Source organism: Lactuca serriola, chromosome 5 (assembly GCF_051521515.1).
Source record: "Lactuca serriola cultivar US96UC23 chromosome 5, Lser_US96UC23_V15, whole genome shotgun sequence".
Lineage (NCBI taxonomy): Eukaryota > Viridiplantae > Streptophyta > Magnoliopsida > Asterales > Asteraceae > Lactuca > Lactuca serriola.
In genome coordinates, this window is record NC_136412.1 from 282,019,102 (window position 1) to 282,041,160 (window position 22,059).

At 36.0% G+C, this 22,059-nt stretch overlaps 1 protein-coding gene across 2 annotated transcripts; it reads right to left on the bottom strand.

The window, feature by feature from the left end:
• Window positions 1-350: 350 nt before the first annotated feature.
• On the bottom strand, window positions 351-5,088 carry LOC145054478 (serine/threonine protein phosphatase 2A 55 kDa regulatory subunit B beta isoform-like). 2 transcript variants are annotated; one of them, XM_079002685.1, is made up of 14 exons: window positions 4,627-5,088; window positions 3,427-3,530; window positions 3,193-3,291; window positions 2,964-3,083; window positions 2,612-2,788; window positions 2,424-2,515; window positions 2,233-2,351; window positions 2,035-2,158; window positions 1,830-1,953; window positions 1,474-1,542; window positions 1,287-1,378; window positions 1,108-1,185; window positions 816-886; window positions 351-734 (listed from the first exon to the last, which is right to left on the bottom strand). In XM_079002685.1, exons 1-14 carry the CDS (start codon window positions 4,742-4,744, stop codon window positions 604-606), a joined length of 1,518 nt encoding a protein of 505 aa, XP_078858811.1. In that variant the 5' UTR covers window positions 4,745-5,088; the 3' UTR covers window positions 351-603. The 2 variants fall into 2 exon arrangements, with proteins under 2 accessions (XP_078858811.1, XP_078858810.1); XM_079002684.1 differs by having other exon boundaries at window positions 351-740; window positions 4,627-5,087.
• Window positions 5,089-22,059: the final 16,971 nt, after the last annotated feature.

Genomic DNA, 22,059 nt, shown 5'->3' on the forward strand with positions numbered 1-22,059 from the left:
ATTTTTCCCGGCTAACCTGAAATAACCGGTCATAAGGACTGAATGTGTACAGTTCAACAAGTTTAAGAGGTAAATGTGAACGAAAAAAAAAACTCAGTGACCAAATGTGTATAAATCGAAAAATATATTACCCTTTTAAGTCATTATCCCATTTTGAAATTACATTCTAAAAGATAAAAATCAGTTTGAAACGCAACTCATAAAGTATATTGTAAAAACAGAAAAGCGATAAATAAATAGAGGTATACGAGAGAAATAATTAATAAATATAAAAAAAATATAAACATGAGGATTGACAATAGAAGTACATGACATGACATGATGATATGTTGAGTTTTAACTTTAGAGGCTAAAAGTAAAAATAAAATGCAATAAGGTTGTAGGAGAGCTACATACAGTTTTCAATCTTTCTTCCTCACTTCAACCCACCATTACCAACCAGAAAATGAAAAAAGAGAAACAAAAAGGAGAAGTTTATATTTTGGAAGAAATAAATAAAAGGAATACATTTGAATACGAAGAAGCAGATATTATCATGGGATCTGAAAAAAAGAGAGACGGAGGTGATATATTTTGTTAAGTTTAGTTTTATGATTTTGATGGTCATGCGTAGTACATGTACAAGCTGTTTGCAGCAGCACACGCGATTGAGTTTTCTGTTGGGTGCCATGCCAGGTGGAGCAGCTTTGTTGTGAAGTCCAATGAGTTCCCATTTGCATCCACCCCTGGGCTCTCTGCTCCTGTTTTATTTTTATATATTATTTTATAAATAAGATTTTAATGAGAATGTTCTAAGTCATAAAATTAAATCTAACCTCTTCTGACTGCACGTGTTATGCTGCTTAGAGAAGATCTGGCAGGCCTTGAAGGGGTCTGTACTTGTCTCCTACAAATGGTATCCGTGTTGTGTTGTGTTGTGTTTTTAAATTGTCAAATTTAGAAGAAATACAAAACTTGGGGAAAATATAACTTAAGTTTAACCCTGTTTTTAGTTTATGATTTGATTGTCCAAATATACTTATATTTTTTGCAAATTATGCCACGTCAGCAAATTAGAGTACATTTGGGACTGCATGAAATTAGAAATTTGTGGATTATTATTATTACCTCATTGGGTTTTTGCTAGCTTCAAGGGTAGTTGCTTCAGTACTTCCGGGCCCACACCCAAACACACGGAATAAATTGCTGAAATCATTTTTATTCATATCAAAAAGTGATTGGAACACCGGACACCAAACAAACAAAAATAACAATTTAAAAAATAAATAAATAAAAATTATTATTACCTGTAAGAACCAGTTGCCACTCGCTGGCTGTCGCCACTCAAACAACACTCAAATTTATCAAAAATTGAATCGTTTTCATATAAATCACATAGCTGAACCAACATAAAAAATTAAAAAAACATCATTATCAAAAAAATAAATAAAAAAAAAAAAGTTGGTTATAAAAATGGTCAAAGTTATGTTATACCTTTGGTCGTAAATGTTCGTGCACCTGGAACGTTGAAACTGGACCAGAGTCCATGTTGATGTCCCATAGCTGCAAAAAGCACCATAAATCATAAACCTAATTTATATAATTACCCATAACACCAACATAATTACATTTTTACCCATAATACCAATATGTAAAACGAAACTTGTAAGTCAATTGCTATTACGGGTAAAAAAATATATATATATATATATATATATATATATATATATATATATATATATATATATATATAGATATATATATATATAGATATATATATATATATATATATATATAAGCATGTTGCTATTTTATGCTATTTTCTCTTGTATACAAAAAAAATTACAAACCTTAAGAGTCATGTAATCACGACTAAGTATATATCTCCCACCCCTTCCAAACTTTATATCGGAAATAGAAGCTATTATTTCAGTGAAGAATGATCTAGAACCCGGTGCTTCATGTTCCTCGAATCTATAAAAACAATATTTTTTTTTAAACACTTATTTTAATTTTTTAATTTAAATATAAAACACACAAAAAAAAAAAACTTACAGTTTAGAATGTTTATCACATAATGCAGACTGACGCAAATCAATGAGGCGAATAGATCCTTTTGAGCTACTATATGCAAGCGTGCTACAATGAGTAGGATGAAATTCAGCACATGTAATCACCTCTGTCATAACAAAAAAATAAAATTAGTATTAGTATTATTAAAAAAAATAAAATTATGTTTAAAAAAATTTGTACCAGTAAGATCTTCCATGTTTGTAGGCTTGACATCAACAATGTTGAAACTTTGATTGCTAATTTCCAAATTCCAAAGGTTAATTCGAAGATCATCAGCTGAGACAAATGTTTCCCCATCACTGATGACATGGCACATGATTAGTAGATTATAATTAATATAATTATTGGGTGATGAAACTTGATATTGAAACCTGTTATTTGAGATTGAGTTGATATGGTAGTCATGAGCATGAGCATAGACTCTTCTACATCTGGCAGAAAGGCTGGTTTCGTTACTAGTTACCTACAAAATAAGGTTGGAATATGTCATAGTAGTGAAAGATAAGGGTGAAAAAATGAAAAAAGTGGAAAATAAGAGGGTGGTAAAGAGAAAAGGTACCACAGGTAGACGCAGTGATGGGATGCCACCTGGAGGAAATTTGAAGTCAATGGAAGATTTGTCTTTGGATCCCCCGTTTACAATATATGTACTTGAAGTAGCAGCATTGGTCTTTCCAACAGCTTTGGAAAAGTCCATGTTCATGTTTGCAATTTTCTTCACTTTCTTTTCTTGGACCTGTATAACAACACCATGGTGTTGAGATATTTTTAGCCTTCTATTAATCATGAAAGAAAGAAATTTTGCACTTCACATGAGATTATGATGAATCTTTTATACTTGTAAAAGTTTTATTGCACTCTCAAGCAAATGTTACCACAAATGCAAGGAGATTAGAGTAATTAGTAATTACCTTCCAGAATTTGATGGTTTTATCATTAGTAGACAGAAGAAAGAGGGCACCATTGGCAGTTTGACACCATCTAATTTTGTTGATTTTCTCCTCAATCTCCAAACTCTTTAAATAATCAAACTGAATCAAACAATTCGAGATGTTGTATGAATAAAACATCATCCAGCAACTAGTATATAAATAAATAAATAAAAACAAAGAGAAAGGGTTCAAAAAAACCAAAAGAAACCTCAGGTTCATGGCTTTGGAACTCAGTTTTGTAGCGAAACTCAGGATGTTTACTTATTGAGTAATCAGTCTTCTCTAATTCCTTTCTACTTGCACCATGCTACACAATGCAGCAAAATTATAATGTGCAAATGAAAAATTAAAAATATAAACTAAAGGGCACAAAATGCAAAAATATAAAATGAAATGAAAATCATTAATCATTAACAAATACTAATACTTTGGCATAACTGACCTCCTTTGTATCTGTTCTCTCAAATAATACCACTCTCCCCCCACGATCACCAGTCGCAAGGTGATCACCACTTTTATCAAACTCAATTGCTGAGATGATATCAACTGAAAAAGAAATTGCAAATAAATCGGATAGCTTGTGTCTTCATTCTAAAGATCCATATCTAGATATTCAGATTTGCCCTTTGAGAAAGTATATAAAAAGAAAATATCTAGCGACAGTGTGATAGAATGAAAGAAATGATGTAAACAATAACAGTCGAAAGATTGTGTATCTTAGCAATTTATATGATATTGTAAATGAGCACTTGAGTAATAAAAATCGGTGATTCTCGTGAATATATGACTTTTTTCGGTCAATCCTGTTAGTCAAAGCACGTGGAAAGTTCAATTTCGACACCAACTAGTAGTTCTAGGTTCTAATAAATAGCAAAAATAAACAATAAAAAAATATATATATTGATACAGGTGTCAACCCCCACACGTCATTCCCAACAATGTAGCAACTATATAACTGGATAGAAAGTTTTCAACAAATAATGAGTTTAGGGAAGTGTTTGATTGGAGAATACAAACACATGAATCCAATTCTTCCTCCAAATATGTGCACTAAGAATAGAAGACTAAACAACAACCTTCTAATATTGGAAGTACAGTTAATAATTATAATTTATAACCATCTACCTAAATTGCACAATCATTGCCTTGTCTTGATAATAGATTAAAGACAGGTGGTTATGTATGCATGTTGTATGAATCAGATACCCATGTTAATATATGTACAAAAACATAAATAACTAAAAGTGGCTTCTAATATCAATGATTTTAACAAGCTACAGTTCCTAGAAGCATGTTGAAATAAATGAAAGATGTTGAATCCTTTCAGATGCTTACAACTCCTGAACATGCATTTTTTTTAAAATGTGATGAAGGAAAAAAGAAGAAAGCTTGATTAACGGTAACTTGATCAGAGTAAAATTGCAAGTTTTTCTGTTTATTTTATTATAATCCTTCGGATCAATAACTCGGTCAAGTACCTGTATTTAACCTAGTTTAGTTGTTTTCATAATCAGCAATCAATCACTAATGTGTCGATCCATGAAGCAGATCAAAGACATACTTTATCCAAACCCTAATATAAATCTGCGGATCCACGTAATAATAAGAAAAATTAATAACAACCTTAATTGAAGCTACTTACCTTCTTGAACTTCTTCACCGGCGGTGCGTTCACCAAACACCTGTGAGAATTTCCAGTCAAGCGGCGGTGGTGGACCCGCCGGAGCTGCCGCGACATCTCCTCCATCACCACCGTTCATCTCCTCTTCTTTTTCTTGATAAACTAATCAATAAAACGACAAAAAACAACGAAAACTCTCCAAACTCAAATCAAATCACGACCGCATCACTGGATCGCTTTTTTTCCGATTAGCATTTCTTGAATCACGGTTTCCAGATCGTCAGGCAAATCCATGAATAATAATGTGGCATTTGAGGTTGAATTAGCCATTAACAAGCATCATCTTTGTCGTCGTCAAGAACACCGCATCGATTCATTCATAGATTGAGATTCAATTTTCTCCCTGCTCTTTGCGCACACACTCCCTCTTTTTTCTCTGTAGTCGGGAAGGATAAAATTGGAAATACGAAGTGACCAAACCCTTTTCCTTGTTTTCATTTTTATACGATGTAATAATATATTTTAAACAAATGTTTGTTTTTAGGGATAAGAAAAAAAATCATTTTTGGTGACACATACAACAAAGTTTCAACTTTATTCAAAAAAGTTTTTTTTTTTTTTTCACACTTTATTTGGATCATAGATGTTGTTGTAATTACAGTATTCAAATGATTTTGAAATGGCATAAGTATTAGACTATCCAAACTTCTAGAGTATCCTCATCGGAGGGTTCCATTGTACATGCTGGCAAGGACGACGACCAAGAACATCACCTTGGGTGTCCGTTGTTCGTTGTTGTCGCGGTTGAATGTGGTGGGGAGCACGAATCACAGCGATTAATAGTTTTCGTCTACTTTTCTTCTAACTTTTCTCCTCCTCTGTTTTTCCTACAAGTTGGTTTGTGGTCGTAATATTCATACCAAAGCTGGTTCGTGATGGCGAGGTGGAAGGATATGAAGGCTAAGGCGGTTCGTGGTCTGTGAGAAGTACTCTCAATGGCCTTAAGATTTTAGTATACATTTATGACCATTGAGATTTAGGAGTTGTTTGGAACATCTTGGAAGGGTGTGGATTGAGTTTTGACAATCATAAACTAAAAATTGTTTGAAATTGTTGAGTTGTAGGTAGACTCGATCGGGCCAGTGTCAAGGCACATCTTGACACTTACAAACCCATAACAAAATGCTAGGGATAACACGTGGAAAAATTGCATTACACCAAAAAATTCAAAACAAATTCAACTGCACCTAAAGATTTGAGGGCTCCCACTAAGGTTTTCCCTTGCGTCTTGACTCAATCGAGTAAATACATGTTTGTGGTCAAAATTCCAAACTTGTCTAAATCAATTCAAACTTCTTCCACGGCTTCCTTACCACTTACTATATGTTGTGATGTGGCTAAATTAAGATAATTAGGGCTTGAAGCCATGATTAGGAGGATCTTAAGTGATTTACCCATTGATAATTAACATAAATGTTAGCCATATGTAATTATTAAGTGTTCATACAACATTGGAAGTGAAGATAAATGTTAAGGTGCATTACTCTCATGAATATAAGTCTATGAACTTAATTTGTGAATTATTATATTTTATAAATTCATTTCTATGTGTAATATTTGAATGAATTTTAATATGCCTAAGAGTTTTAAATAGTTTAAAGTGTTAAAAAGATGTAAAGAGTAGGAGTATGTATAATTGGTTTTATATAGTCTTTAAAGAGTAAAAGTATGTGTGATTGCTTTTAAAGAGTTTTAAAGAGTAAGAGTATTGTAACATCTTGAAAATTACAAAAAGATTTTTGTTCATAAAATAGGTTAACCAAATAAAAACCTTTGTTTCAAAATCATTGAGTACGAATTGTTGATTGAAACCATACATTATCATAGATGAGTTTACAAAATCACGAAAACGAATATCTTCGATGTGTGTGTACAGTCTTGTCGAGCTCTTCTCACGAACAACCTACAAAATATTTTATCCACAGCTATAAGCATAAAGCTTAATGAGTCCCCTAGTATACCACATGTTCCACCATACATACAATGCATCGAAGCAAAGCCTCGACTTTATAGCCGAACAATCAGGTCTCCTACCCACATAAATATATCATGCATGACGGGCCCAACCCTAGGGAGTTTATGAGCCCAACTCTAACTCCATTACAAGGGATCATCCCATGGTCTTTCATGTCGTTGCCATGGTACCAGCCATGGTCTTTCATATTGTTGCCATGGTACCAACCATGGTCTTTCATATTGTTGCCATGATACCAACCATGGTCTTTCATTCATCACATAAAGCCATAAGGAGTCAAAGATCAGATAGAAAATCGAACAATTGATCCACCCGAAAGCAAAGAATCAGATAAGAACATCACAATAAGGCATTAGACCAAGAGTTCACATGCTATCCAACCTAAACTACATAGAACCAATATTGTTATCACCACATAATCATGTAACATAAACACATAACATGTACTAGCATATTACATATCATTAGCAACTAGCCTTCACTAATTACCCTGTCATTGACCACTTCTCAAATAAGTCCTTCGATGGTCAATCATACATAATCCTGATAATTGGCCTTCCCCAGTTACCCTAACCGAACGTAACCCCTAATCGTATCATATGATCAACAAGCAAGACTCTATCACTCTAGCATACCAACATAGTGTCATATAATTAACATGCAAAACCTTATCGGTCTAGTTTACCAAGACACCAATTGTTCCAAACTGCAAGGCATAACAAGGAATTGTCCTAGTCAACTATCATACTAGTATTCTAACAGTACATCTACCATACCATGCAAAGGATATATAATGGGATACGTGACATAGTGAGAAACTTATCTGAACCGCGAAATCGGAGGAGTAAAACGACACTCTAACTCCTTATACTGATCAATCCCTCGAACCAACTAACACCAAGACATATAAATCCTCAATCAATAACTCAAATCCTCCAAGTATGACCCAATCTCAAACTAGTCAAAAGTCAATAATAAAAGGTCAACAAAAGTCAACGGTCAACCAAGCCAATAGCCACCACGACATGGAGACCTCTTGGCCACGTCGTTGGCATGTCCAGGCAAAAAAAATTGACATGTAGGACATGTCCACATCATGGTCCCTCCTTGGGAACATCGTGGGAATGCCAGGATAATGTAGTTACGATTCAAAACTTCACCATGTCGTGGTCATTTATTGGCCACGTCGTGGTTACTGGTAAAAAGCCATTTTTCTCTCATTAAGGACTTAATTCAATAAGTCGTTTGCTCCAACTTTCCATATGGCTTCCTTGACCTCAGATGAACCATAAAAATCCTTACTTTTATGGATATGCATGTCAGTGCATGTCTCTCTCAAAATGTAACACTTGTTTCCGTTTAATCATTTCAAAATATGATCGATAAATAATAGCGAGTAATTATATAATTAAAGACTAAACTTGTAGGTTTAGCAAGTGAATCAATTAAATCAAAGGTAGCATATAGATGTAAAGAGCTTAAATAAATAATGACAATAATAATAATAAAGGAAACATCAAATATAAATGTAACATCCTGTTTGCTGTCATTTCTTATTTCAAGGTCGTGGGCCGGAAGTCGATTGTGTAAATGTTGTAGGCCTTAAGGAGGCAAGGTTTAGTCCTTGTGGAAGGAGGTAATTATAATTAAGATATTTAACCCTTGAATTGTGTTTTGGGCTGAAGGGTAGAAAAGGAAAACTCATAGGTCGGGTTCTTGCATGAAATATGGATTTTTGTTTGAGAATTTTTTTAGTCCAAGATATTTAGATAATATTTTAGGGCTCTTCAATACCTTTCCGTGGATATAAAGATTGCCAAAAATAGAGTTGGAACGAATAAGTTATGACTGTTAGAAGTTAGGAGGGTTTTGGTTTTAGCCTAGTATGTTGGGCGTACAGGGTGTACGTTGGGTGTACTAGGCAAGGATGATCATGGAGATTCGACCTGGTATGTTGGGTGTACCATGAGTATGCTGGGCAAACGCGATCAGAACCCAAACCTTAATTTTAGGGTTTTGAGCCCTATTTAAACTCATTAACTCCCCCAAACCCTTTCCATTCTCATCCTCCATCTCTCCAACGTCCTCCCTTGAAGTCGTAACCCTATTTTGATCTTTGTGAGCAAAAGAAGGTGTTTTAAGTGCTTTGGAGTGTTCTTGGTGCATCTTGGAGAAGAAGGATCTCATTAGAGAAGTATTGGTTGCATTGGAGCTTATAGATCCATACCTTGTTCATATTGATCTTTCTTCTGTAAGTATAAAGCTTGAATCTTGATGATGTATTTATTAATTCTAGCTAGTTTTGGGTGTTATGAGCTTTTGGTCACTTTAGTGTATAAAGTTTAGATCCTGAAAGTTTGTGACTGTGTTATGGATGAAGTTGGAAACTTTATCCATCTAAACATCATATTGAATTCAGATATGAAGGTTGGAGACTTGGACTTAATAGATTAAGTTGAGAGAGATGCACTTTTGGTCCCTTTGAGACTTAAAGAATAGATCTTGGTTGCTTGGACCATCATAATGGATAAAGTTGGAAACTTTATATGTTATGGAGCTATTAGGAACCATTAAAATGTGATCTTGGTCCTTCTATCCCTTCCATGCAAGAGTTATGATGTCTTAATGGGTTAATAAGTTAGGGTTTTAGCTTTTGGACCTTTCTAGCCATGGAAAGTCATAAAGGTGGAAACTTTATGACTTAAGTCGATGTTCTGAGTCTAGATCTGAGCTCTGGACAAAAGGCCTTAATAGATAAAGTGCTTAATAGATGAGTAAGGACATGCTACATACGTTGGGTATACTCAGCAACCTTGGACTTTGACTTTTGTTGACTGTTGAAGTTTTGATCAAGTTTGACTTTGGGTCAAACTTGAGGGTTTTGGACTGATGATTAAGTTTTTATCTGGTTATGATGATTATCGGATTCGTGGGAGCAAGCAGTACAGAAGGGAGTGTATCATAGTGTTTCAAGGTTCTTCACTCATTGTATTCGTGGGACGAAGGCACCAAGGCCAACCCACTAGTTTTGGTTATCTTTTAGTGGAGGGATGCCATAGGGACTGTATATAGTCATATATGATAGAATGGGGACTCTTGATCTAGAATTTTTTGCCCGTTCCTTGTGTGGTTGTGGCTTTAGAGTAAGATCACCTGTCAGGGTGTCTATCTCACCTTTGAGTATATACGGTTATACATTCCTTAGATTGTTGGTAACTAGTATGTTATTGTGTTGTAGTGATCTGTTAGATCTGTATCTTGTTATATAGGATGTTGTTATGTTTTAGTGATCTCTTAGGTTTGTATCATGGTATATAGGATGTTGATGTGCTATAGTGATTTGCTAGATTTGTGTATATATCCTTATATGAAAGGATGATGTAGTAGTGGTATACTGGTTATCATCTGGTGAAGTACCCTAGGGGTTATATGTAGTCATGTACGGTAGCCTGAGAACTCTTGATTTAGGATTTCTTGGTTGTTCCTTGTTTGGTTGTGGCTCTAGAGTAGGATCATTTTTTCGGGTGGCTATCTCACCTCTGGTTACATATGGTTACACATTTCATGGAGGTTAGCTGGTAGCGGGACAATGTGCCTACTTGATCCTTTATTCTTTATATGTCAACATATGGTGGTGGTGGGTTGAGGCGGTCCTGATTTGTGTTGTAGGCCAAGATACCCGGTGCGGGTCGACTGTAAGTCGAAGGCACGAAGGCTCAGGAAGAGTGGTTGGGTTGAGGTGGTAGGCCAACTAACCCCAGGTATTCCAGCCTGATGGCTAATTGGACCTGTTGCATGTTGGCATTCTAGTTTGTGGACTAATTGGGCTTGGGTATTCCAATTTGATGAGTGTGGGATGTTATTCATGCTTGTATGTTTATTGTATGAGGTATTTTGGGGGAAAATTATCTAAGCTTTGTGCTTACCCAATTGTTTATTGTTTCATGTATCATCAGTTGTCATGGGAAGGAGAAAGCGTGGTTGTACACATTCATCAACAACAATGAAGATTTTGCGCTTTACTTACTCTGAGTTTCAATAAATGTATGTCGGAATAAATGGTTTTCTTAATAATGGATTTATAATTGGGAAGTTTTACTCTAATAAAAATGCAAAATTTTTGGTTGTGAAAATGGGACATTAAAATTTGGTATTAGAGCCTTGGTTTGAGCGAATTGGAGGAACACTTGTGTGAATCCAACCTCAAACTAGGATACGAGAGTTTTCACAAAACGTTTTTGAATAAGTATTTATAATAAAAGGGTTTGGTTAGGGACATAGGCTCGGTCTCTTGTCATGTTCTTGTTTGATTGTTGGCTTGGAATCGTGAATCTGGACCTTAACTTAACTTTGGTTTTATAGGAAGATGTGGTGTGTACAATTAGCTAGAGCCCGAACATGAGAGTAAGTCCGTTATGTTTTCACTACGATCGGGTCGGCCACAAGAAGTCTGACTGTCTGAGGTTGAGGGGAGGAGCAGTGAGTGTTCCTGCTCTAGCTACTTTGAGGATCATCGATGGAAGAGACGGTAGGGCAGGAGCCACAGCGGAGAAGAGTCGGAATTTGCAGTAACATACAAGGGAGATCAGGATTCCAGAAGGCGATGTTGCGGGTAGGTATCTTTTGCTCTTTTCAGTTCTATCTGTATTTTGTGGTTGTTATCTTACTTCGGTTTGGCCAAGTGTATCTCTGGTTTATTTCCTTGATTATGTCTGGGTTATATCTTCAAGTAGTGTCATATGCCATTTGCATGCCGTTAATTATTAGTGGTCAGTGAAGGGTTGTTTTCCTTTTGCGGGTTTGGAGTGTTCAACGTTATCTTGCATTGTGGTCGAGGATTGGTTCAGGGGGTATTATGTGGGAAGTCTGCGGTTAGGGTTTAGCGGGGTGGTCATCCAGCATTGTTGGGGTTCAGTGAGTTCAGTCTTTGTGCTTGGGTTGGCTTTTGGAAGTGCAAAAGGGAAGTGGTCTATTGCTGAGGTTTTGGTCTGAGCGTCGGTTATCTAGAATTCAAGATTTGAGTGTGGTATCATTTCAAGGCATCTGGGGTTATCAGTTTCGTGAGGATTTGAGAAGTTTTCATCTGGTCTTTAGAGGTTGGGCGGTCTTTTGGGGTTTGGCTAGTGATGGAGCACTAGCATTGGTAAGCGCAGGTTGTCAGCAGTTTGGGTATTAGAGGGTAAAATGGATTGGGAAGCCTTCAATTCTCATGTGTTATGAGGACTTGGTCGAAGCTAAGTGGGGGAGAATCGATCAGGTATTCAGGAATAGAAGCATGTGTGGAACTAGGGTGAGTTTTGCATCCCCTTCGGGGAGAATGGCGGCCCAAGTGGCTGTTTGGATCGAGGAGTTGTGTGAGTTGGGAGTTCGGGAAACTTCCTAACTTTGGGTTCGCGTATTCTTGGTGTCATCTAGCAGGCTTCGGGAGGGGAACCAAGAGTGGGTTCCAGTCATGATTCGAGTTCGGATGGGGAGTTGGTTAGGTGTGTGTTTGAATCCCGACGACGTTCAGATTAATAGATTAGCGTTAAGGCATTAGGCGACGGTAGTCGCAGCGTGGAAGTGTTGTAAGACTGCGGGGTGGCCCATAGCATTCACCAATGGTCAATTAGTGTGGTAGTGTTGTAAGACTGTGGGGTGACCCGTACCGGTCCCTGTTCAGCGATGAGATTGCGGTAGATCTGTGAATTGCTCACGGATTCCTTTAGGTGGTTTAGGCTAGGGTGGGTCTATTAGCAAGATTGTGAGAGGGCCACAACATGTTTAGAATCGATATTTGGTAGGTCATGGGAAACCGGACATGAGGTAGAACTATAGTTGGTCCTGTAGCGTTCAGTTTAGCATCGGATTAGGGTCACGATGGTTTGGGTAATTAACATCAGTCGAGGTTTTCTTTCAAGAATCACGTGGGGCGACTATGAGAGTGTTTCTTGGCTTAACAGTCGGGTGGGAATCTGGTATTCCTGGAGGATGGCAAATAAGTTGAGACCAGAGAGGTCTCGGTTCATTTGGAAAGTATATATGAGGCAACTTGATGCTCCGGGCAAAGGTAGTGATTTGAGGATTCGTGTGCATGGAGTAGGATGTGGGCCAGAAGTGCTAAGTCACTTGTAGTTGAATTAAATAATCTTAGAGTAATTGATTTGACCTTGTTGCGCAGCTCTCATTCGATTCTAACCGTTGCAGGGATGAATCTTCTGTTGGGTTTTGAGCATTCTAACACTTCCTAAGTGTACATGCAACCCTAAATACCTTGGATCTATGTTTTCTCTATTATACATGCAAATAAGAACTTCCAAGGTATTATCCTAATCTAGCATACAAAACAATGAATGTAACAAGATAGAATACATACCTCTTGATGTAGAAAGTCTTCATGAAGCTTGAGTGCTTAGTGCCCCAAGTGTGACACCTCAAATGGAATCACAATCATCAAAACACTTAGAATGATTTGAGAGAATTCTACACTCTTCAAAATCGGCTAGCCCTTTCTTCACACACACTAGTGGCCGATTTTTCCTCAATAATAAGATGCTTATATAGTTACACAATTAGGGTAAACTCTTAATTGTCATGGCTTTCCATTTCCTTGGATCCATGGGTACAAATACACCATGGAGCATCCATGGACCATCCTATGGGTTTTAGCCCAACTTGATTATCCATGGAGCATTAGCCCACTATACAAGTATGGATGATTTACACAATCAACCCATATATTTAATTAGTCTTCTTTTGATCACTTAATTAATCCTAGATTAATTCTTGATCAATACTAATTAAATAATCTTATTATTCTTATTATTAATATACTAGAACTTATAATATATTAATAACCATAAGTGTCTTATTTCTCTCATTCAAGTGCATGATGGTATGCAACCCAAATGGACCATGCCGGGTCGGGTCAAGTCTTACCAATTATAGTTATGGACTTAGACATTAATCCAACAGTCTCCCACTTGGATAAGTCTAAAACTATTATTGCGTATGACTTCAGGAACCAACCGGCAATCGTAGCTCTCAAAAGCTTCTGTCGAACTCTGACCTTGTCGATGAACTCTGACCTTTGTCAATGACTTGTCCATTAGATAAGGGATCATATATTCCTCCATTCTAGATATCATATGGACTGAGACATGGATTATAATCATTCTCTCTGTCCATTTGTTGTTTCCCGATTTCCGATTTATGACGACTGACTAATTGAACAAATCAAATCAGTCCTGGCCTGGCCGAGCACTTCCATTTGTCATCATCAAATCATCGAGGGGCCCACAGATATCGCTTTTATCCCAAAGGTAAAAGGAACGGATAAACTTCGACTCATATGGCTTGTTCTACTACTTGTTGAATCATACACAAAGGCACGTTTTATAGCACAGAGTTACCAAATGCGGTTTCGTGCAATCAATGTACTATCAACTCATAGTAACAACTCATATCTCTAGGTTTGAAGAATATAAGATATTATCGTCTCATGATCACTCGTGATAAAATCCATGAAGTGATTCCAATGAGCGCGGGTTGAATCCAATACTCAGAACTTATGAGCACTCATGATTGTTGTAGCCTTGTCCAACACCTTAGACCTCTACAACCCATCATGACAGTCTTAATTCATATCTACTTCCAAAATATGACCGACTGTGGATGGTTTGAATAACTTAGTCATTCCGGAAGAATAACCTAGTTTATTCGGGAAGTCAAAACATGCAAAGTGAAACACAATAATAATTGAATCTAATATGGTATCAACCCTTTGAACATAAATAAAACACCTTTTATTTATCACCATATGATTACACATTATTCATTGTATATTGTTTCAGCTATCAACTTTATTCTTGAATTTAAAACAATAGTTGTCCCATGCTCCAAGCATGTACACTATGTTTTCTTAAACACTAGTCATGCCACACACCAAGTATGCATACTATGTTTGTCTATGATCTTTACTTTGTGAACTAGATCAATTGAACATAACTTCAATGATTCTCTTTTCACACTCCTAAATCCTTACTGCAAATGCAAGAATTCCAAATTCATGCCATTTACTGAAATCTGTTAGATTCTAAACTTATATGCATTGATCCTCTTGTAATGATTATGCACAAATTCAGAAAGACTTGACAACAATCACTACAGAGTATTCCAAAAGAGATCAGCTCCTTGGAAACTTCCTTCTTGCATTAAGTTTCTTAATCTTAAACAGATTGAAAATTCTAACTTTGAAACATTTCCAGATTCCATTTTGACTATCACTTCTGAACAAGAGTTGCCTCCTTACAGATTATGTCAATATGGTCCTTCTAGAATTATCACTATACTTCCAACTGTCCTTGAGCAACCAATCTTTGGTAAACCTTAGATTGTTCTCGACAATTGTTTAATCCTTTTAGTCATATCCAGTTCTAAACCTTTTTCCCTTCTTAATGCCCCAGGCATTTGGAAAATTTTAGAACGGATGAATATAGCACATGTAATCGATCCTATATCCGAAGCATATGGGACACGATTCATGATGTCTCACATAAAGACTAAACCAGTCTTTTGCTATAATATTTCCATTTCAATTTGCCAAGTTCTCATAATTCAGATTATGAAAAGGGATGCCGTAATCATAATCGAATTTTAGAACGCAAATAATGGACCTATATACAGAATTTCCTTATGTTGAGTCATTCCAACATGAAATTCATATATATCCTTGACTAAATGATTAAAACCTCACGATCTAAGCTTATAGATTTGAGATGAAGCATAATTTCCTCTCCCTTAATTATAGCAAAACAACTTTTTCCCAATTGAAACTTTTGTTTTCTATAATTAACATTGCTAACTTGCAATACTTATCATAATTATCATGCTCCCACTAACATGATGATTATTAGCATAACACTTATGCTCCCACTAGCTTTGACATGTACTCAGAAATCAGCTGGACAGTCTGAAATTTAGATTCATACACCCTTTCCGTAGATAGCTCACCTGTGTGTCTAAGCAATTTCAAGAACCATGAAAAGGGATACCGTAATCATGGTCTCAATTGCTTAGGCATTTGCCATTTCTCACAAGTCCATGTTAGTGTGCCGGTTAACCACACGCGCTCCACTAACGACTTTTGAAAATGCAAATGACACAATTGATATCTTCGTAAAATCTACTTAGTGAAAGCGTTTCCTCACCATCATTTTCATGAATCGGAGAGAAACCTTATGACACTTAGATTTATATGGTGTATGAGTTCCTACCCATATGAATTTGTCAAACCATAATCACAAGACAAAGATAATGACAAATCCAAAACCATATGGATTGAACTCAATCTTAACTTCTTGCCACCTGGCAGCTCAAGGGTCTGCCATTGCTTCCAAGTTGTTATGCAACAAACTGAGAACTCTAAGAACTCATATGCAAAGCCAACTTTAACTGGAATGGGCACAGATATGTCAACACGATAGGTTATAAACCTCAAGTCGTGTGCTAGTGAAGAACTTGAGGTTTTATTCTTGATTATTTCTTGAGACTTTCAAGACCTTTAAGACTCCCACTGTCCTCTTGACATATAAGACTCCCTTGTCAAACATCCAAGAGATAGTGCGGATTCTAATCAAGAAAAACACTTTACCCAATTGGCCTAAGTTGGTCTTTGTTTTATCCAAAACATCACAACTTACCAATTTCAAATGTACAAGAGTAGAAAACTTTTACTCTTACATTTGACAAGTGTTTTAAACCTTCTTTTGAGACATGTCACTCAAGTTACAATCTTGGAGTATGACTCTAAGACTTGTATTGGAACGAAGTATGACTCATCTTCTTGATTTAACCATTTCAAAAATTCAAGTTCCTCTTCTTAGTCATAAGAATGCACTAAGATTTCCTTAGAGAACTAATTTTGATATGGTTTCTTAATCATTAAGATGATCTCAAAACTGATACTAAAGTACTCTCCCATCTTTTCAGATATGAGAAACTTTTATCCTTCTGCCTAATTTGATTCTTCTTAACGATCTTTAGTGGTGGACTTAATCAGTGCACAAGAATGTGTACTCGATCCCTAAGTCCATTACTTGACTCACACATCCATGTGAATAAGTAATTAATCTTAATTTTTCCAAAACTTGAAAGTTCTCATTCATCATGCTATACAACTTGCATGATTCCAAGTTCCGGTCCACTTGAAACTTGGGTGATGAGAATCTTTCCTTATTTGGTAAATTTAGACATTACCACAAATGAAAGAATCAATTTCATATTTCCACTCTTGCTCTTAATGGAATCATATAAGCAACAATTTTTCCTCAAATGCCATTGTAAGGATATTTTAAAATAAATAAAATAAAAAATTTTCTTTTATTTTAAAACTTTGCGGAAAAACTTATCCTTACAATCCATATGAAAACTTGTTGTTATCTATTCCTTAAGCAATATCTCATAACTCCTAAGAAGTAGCTCAAGAATCCGATCTTCAAACTACGCGATAGAAATCCATCTACGCCATCAGATTCAACATATTCTTTCTTTAAGTTTCTTCACTTTTCTTTCATTCTTAAAACATCACCATGTGACCCAGTCACATCATGTATCAAGAATCTCAGAATAGAAACTTAACAGAGTTAGATAGTGGACTTTACCTGAAGTAGAGTCAAACTTATTGACTTTAACATCCTTAGGTAAATTTTGGCAGCTTCGCAACCAATGCCCCTTTCTTTGGCAATATAAACATATGGACCCTTTGATAAAGACACACAGGACTATCACAGACTTAGCTTTTCTCTTTACCATTTGGTCAACCGAATTGACTATGGCCGATCCCTTTCCATTGGGAAGAGAATGCTTTACTGGATTTCCTGTGTCACTATTGTCAATGTCCATCAAGTATTAAGGAAGTTGATCTTAACAAATAGATAAGATCATTAAGGGTCTTGTCATAGTCTGTTTCATAGGTGTCCCAAAGGAACTCACTATGTGACTTAGAAAGTGATTGAACCACCAACTTTCTCAAGACTTTGACACCCAACTCTCCCGGCTTGTCAATATGTGACTACATCTCCAAGATGTGCTCACACCTAGACCTTGCCTTGCCAATAGGGCTTGAGTGACCTTAAGCTTTTCAAGAACTTGTGGGTTAGGGAGAATAATTGGAGGAGGAGAAAGAAGTATGATATCCATGGGACATCATCTTCATTAGGAAACCTTGTTTCAAGAGATTTGGGAAGATCATAAGTGTCTAAACCAGACATCTTTTGGGAGATATTCAAGATAGTTGATCTTAAGTCCTTAATATGACACCCAATATGAAATATTAAGGCTAGGACCCAACAAACTATTTTATAACTTAGAAGAGGTATGCCGTAATCCAAGCTATAAAATATTTGAAGGTAGGTGAATGACGATTCACCAATTTCCACCAAGATAAACGAAATGTATTATTAGGTTTTAATTGGTTTTGAAACTCCTAGATCTTTGAGATTCATTGAACTTTTCAAAGGCATGTTTCAATCTCGAGTGTGCCCTTCAGGTTTTGTGACTGGGATGCCGAGGATCACAAAACAAGGTGTGAAGTAACCATGCAAATCACTTGGTACCCTTAATAAATTACCCCTCAATCGATGTGCCGGTTAACCACACACGCTCCATCGATACTATGATAAATATTAAGTCACCCTTTACCTACCTTGTTAAGTCCAAGTTAGTGTGCCGGTTAACCACACACGCTCCACTAACGACTTAGACAAAGTGTAAAGTGTAATTTCATGGATTAGCACCTTATTCACATTTTTCCTAAGTAACTAAGATTGGGTATTATTAAGAGTTTAGTTACTTAGTATTATCATTAATACTTTTAATGAAGGGAGAATTCTAGTCCTGTCAAACCCGTTCGGCTAACGACCCTCCACCAGTCAAGCAAGCGGTGGGTGAGAGTGGACACCCATTAAGTTGCCATTTTATAGGCAACAACCTTATACCCACCTTATAGACCGGCTTCGTGAATGAGGCGTACTAGCGGTAAGACTGACTTTACTCTTATACATATATATATTATTAACTTATAATATTATAAAGTATAAGGGTTGAATTTTAACTTTTAAAATTCTAAGGGCTAACTTGGAATTAAAGTATTCATTAGAGAAAACTTTACAAATTCCAAAACTTGAGGGCAAGTTTTGAAACTATTCAAAACTAATTAATTCCATAACTTATGTGTTTAAAGTAGTTTTAATCCAAAAACTCTTCAAGTTCCATAACTTGAGGACAAGTTATGAAAGACTTTAAACTAATAAAAGAATTAACTTTTCTTTATTTTATAACTTATGGATTTAATTATGGTTACATATTTTTCTTTAATGAAGTGACTCTTGAACTTCCATAACTTGAGGACAAGTTATGGAGTCATAAAAAAAAATTATTCAATGACACAAGACTCTTCATTTTGTAACCATTGCCAACTTTATGAGTTTTAAGATTCATAAATGTGACTTTTAAGTTACATAAACACATTTTATGAACTTCTTTTAGATTAATTTGGATTAAAACCAACTATCACATAATTTTCATCATTAATCTAAATTCACTCATAAAACAAGATAACAAAAAACTTTTGGTGATCCATAACTTATTCTTAAGTTATGTAATCCTTTAAAACATTAACACCAAATTTTGTAACTCCAAAAAAAACTTTGAATCAATTTTTTTTTTTAAAACCTTTTCAAATCCATAACTTATGGAGGTTTCAAAAAAATAAAACTTTTTAGATCAAACTTTTAAAACTAATAAAATAATCATATTATTTTATCTTTTATTAAATTTGACCTAATTCAACTCATAAAGCAAATTATTCAAATTTTACAAATAATTAGTTTTTCACAAGAACAAGTAATTATTTTAAAATTTGACAAACTTCATGTTTTTTTTCTTTTTTTTTTTTCAACTTTGAAAATAAAATATTTGCATCAATATAACAGAAAACAACCCGTGGCTCTGATACCACTGTTGGGTTTTGAGCATTCTAACACTTCCTAAGTGTACATGCAACCCTAAATACCTTGGATCTATGTTTTCTCTATTATACATGCAAATAAGAACTTCCAAGGTATTATCCTAATCTAGCATACAAAACAATGAATGTAACAAGATAGAATACATACCTCTTGATGTAGAAAGTCTTCATGAAGCTTGAGTGCTTAGTGCCCCAAGTGTGACACCTCAAATGGAATCACAATCATCAAAACACTTAGAATGATTTGAGAGAATTCTACACTCTTCAAAATCGGCTAGCCCTTTCTTCACACACACTAGTGGCCGATTTTTCCTCAATAATAAGATGCTTATATAGTTACACAATTAGGGTAAACTCTTAATTGTCATGGCTTTCCATTTCCTTGGATCCATGGGTACAAATACACCATGGAGCATCCATGGACCATCCTATGGGTTTTAGCCCAACTTGATTATCCATGGAGCATTAGCCCACTATACAAGTATGGATGATTTACACAATCAACCCATATATTTAATTAGTCTTCTTTTGATCACTTAATTAATCCTAGATTAATTCTTGATCAATACTAATTAAATAATCTTATTATTCTTATTATTAATATACTAGAACTTATAATATATTAATAACCATAAGTGTCTTATTTCTCTCATTCAAGTGCATGATGGTATGCAACCCAAATGGACCATGCCGGGTTGGGTCAAGTCTTACCAATTATAGTTATGGACTTAGACATTAATCCAACATCTTCTACTCGAAGGATTATCTGAGCCTTCTGTCAAGTATAAGTATCCTGCAGTTGGTTATGGTCAGTGGCTTGGTTTTTGTAGGTTGCAACAAGATAATCAGGATCGGAAGTATTATGGCCAAACAGTTATTCGATGAGGTTCTGGCATGGTAATATTTCAGTGTGGATAGTCTGTCGGGAGACAGACCATTATAGATTTCAGACTTTAGATAGGCAGAAGTGGTTTTGCAGGAGTTTAGGTTGGTTTACTTCGGGATGGAATTTCGGTTTGGGTTCAGTTATCTCAGGAAGGTTGTCTTATGTGAAAAATCTCTAGTTGTGTTCCTTAAATTGTTTGTTTTTATACGGGTGTTGGTATGGAGTGATTTCAAGGACGTAATCTAATTTAAGTGGGGGAGAGTTGTAACACTCGATTTTGGATTTGCTTCGTTGCTTGGGGTTGCGGCCCAGTCACTAGCTGTTGCATGGCTTAGGGATTCGAGGAAAGGAATTATTTGGCCCATTTCGGATGTGGGTGTCATGGTATAAGTGATCCAGGTATTCGATTGTGTCTTTGGAAGCCAAGGGTATAATCGTAATTTGATATCTCGGTCTTTTATGAATTTAGGGTTTTGTTCAGGAGGTTTTAAGGCTTGGGTGTGTTGTTAGGAGCGTAGGGCTTCTCGCCACCTTTTCGTGGATATAAGGTTCCTTGGAAACGGGCCTAAGATGAGAGAGTTATGGTATTTTGAAGTTATTGATAATTCTGGTCCCTAATGGAAATAATTGGCAAGGCAGTCCCATGCATGCAAGGATGCATGTGCGTGAGTACGCCCAACATAATCTGGGGTATGCCCAACATAGTGTTGGATAAGTGAAATGCGGGTTGGGAGACGTACGCCCAACGTACGTTCAGGATCCCCAAAACCCTAATTTTAAGGGTTGGCTCACTATTTAAGCACCTTAAATCCAAGGTGTGCGCCTCTTTTTTATCCTCTAGTGTCTTAAACCCTAAATCTCGAGTTATAGCTTCATCCAAGAGGGTTTTGTGCCTTGTATGTGCATTTTTGGTGGATTCTAGTGTATTTCAAGAAGTAGAAGCTTAGTACAAGGTGGTGGTTCAAGGAAGGGCTTGCGGATCTGGACTCTTTGCTACAATTTTAGCTCATTGAAGGTAAAAATCTCTTAACTTGATCCTTAGAAGTTGAGATCTATGATTATATGGTTTTTGGTCCCATTTTGACCTCTTAAGTGAGATCTAGTGGTTGGACACCACTCTAGGAGCTTTGAGTTGCTACTCTTAGCATTTTTGAGGTTATAAGTCCATAAAGTTACCATCTTTAAGGTTAGATATGGTCCATGCATGTTCTAGATGGATTAAGATGGGTATTATTGGGTTAAGTTGGCCATTGGGTCCCTTTTAGTCATGAAAATGCATAAAGGTGTCGACTTTATGCATTAAGAGCTTCATTTGGAGGTTTCCTGAAGTTTGAATGCAAAGTACTTAAGGGGTTAAATCGAAATGAATTGGATCTTGTTTCATGTTTGGGCTTTGGTTTTGTGTTGGGCTTTTTGGTCAAATGAATTGGAGAGTTTTAGGACTTTTGGACATGTCTAGTTAGGCAAAGATTTTATATTAGGCCATGGTGGGCCCAATGGTTTTAGACTTTAATGGGCCCAATGGGC

Excerpts from the sequence above, each read along its gene's own strand:
- LOC145054478 (XM_079002684.1), bottom strand. The coding sequence starts at position 4,744 with ATGAACGGTGGTGATGGAGGAGATGTCGCGGCAGCTCCGGCGGGTCCA. Across the intron at positions 3,292-3,426 it reads AGAGAACAGATACAAAGGAG|CATGGTGCAAGTAGAAAGGA; the intron begins GTCAGTTATGCC and ends TGCATTGTGTAG. Across the intron at positions 1,186-1,286 it reads GTGGCAACTGGTTCTTACAG|CAATTTATTCCGTGTGTTTG; the intron begins GTAATAATAATT and ends AAATGATTTCAG.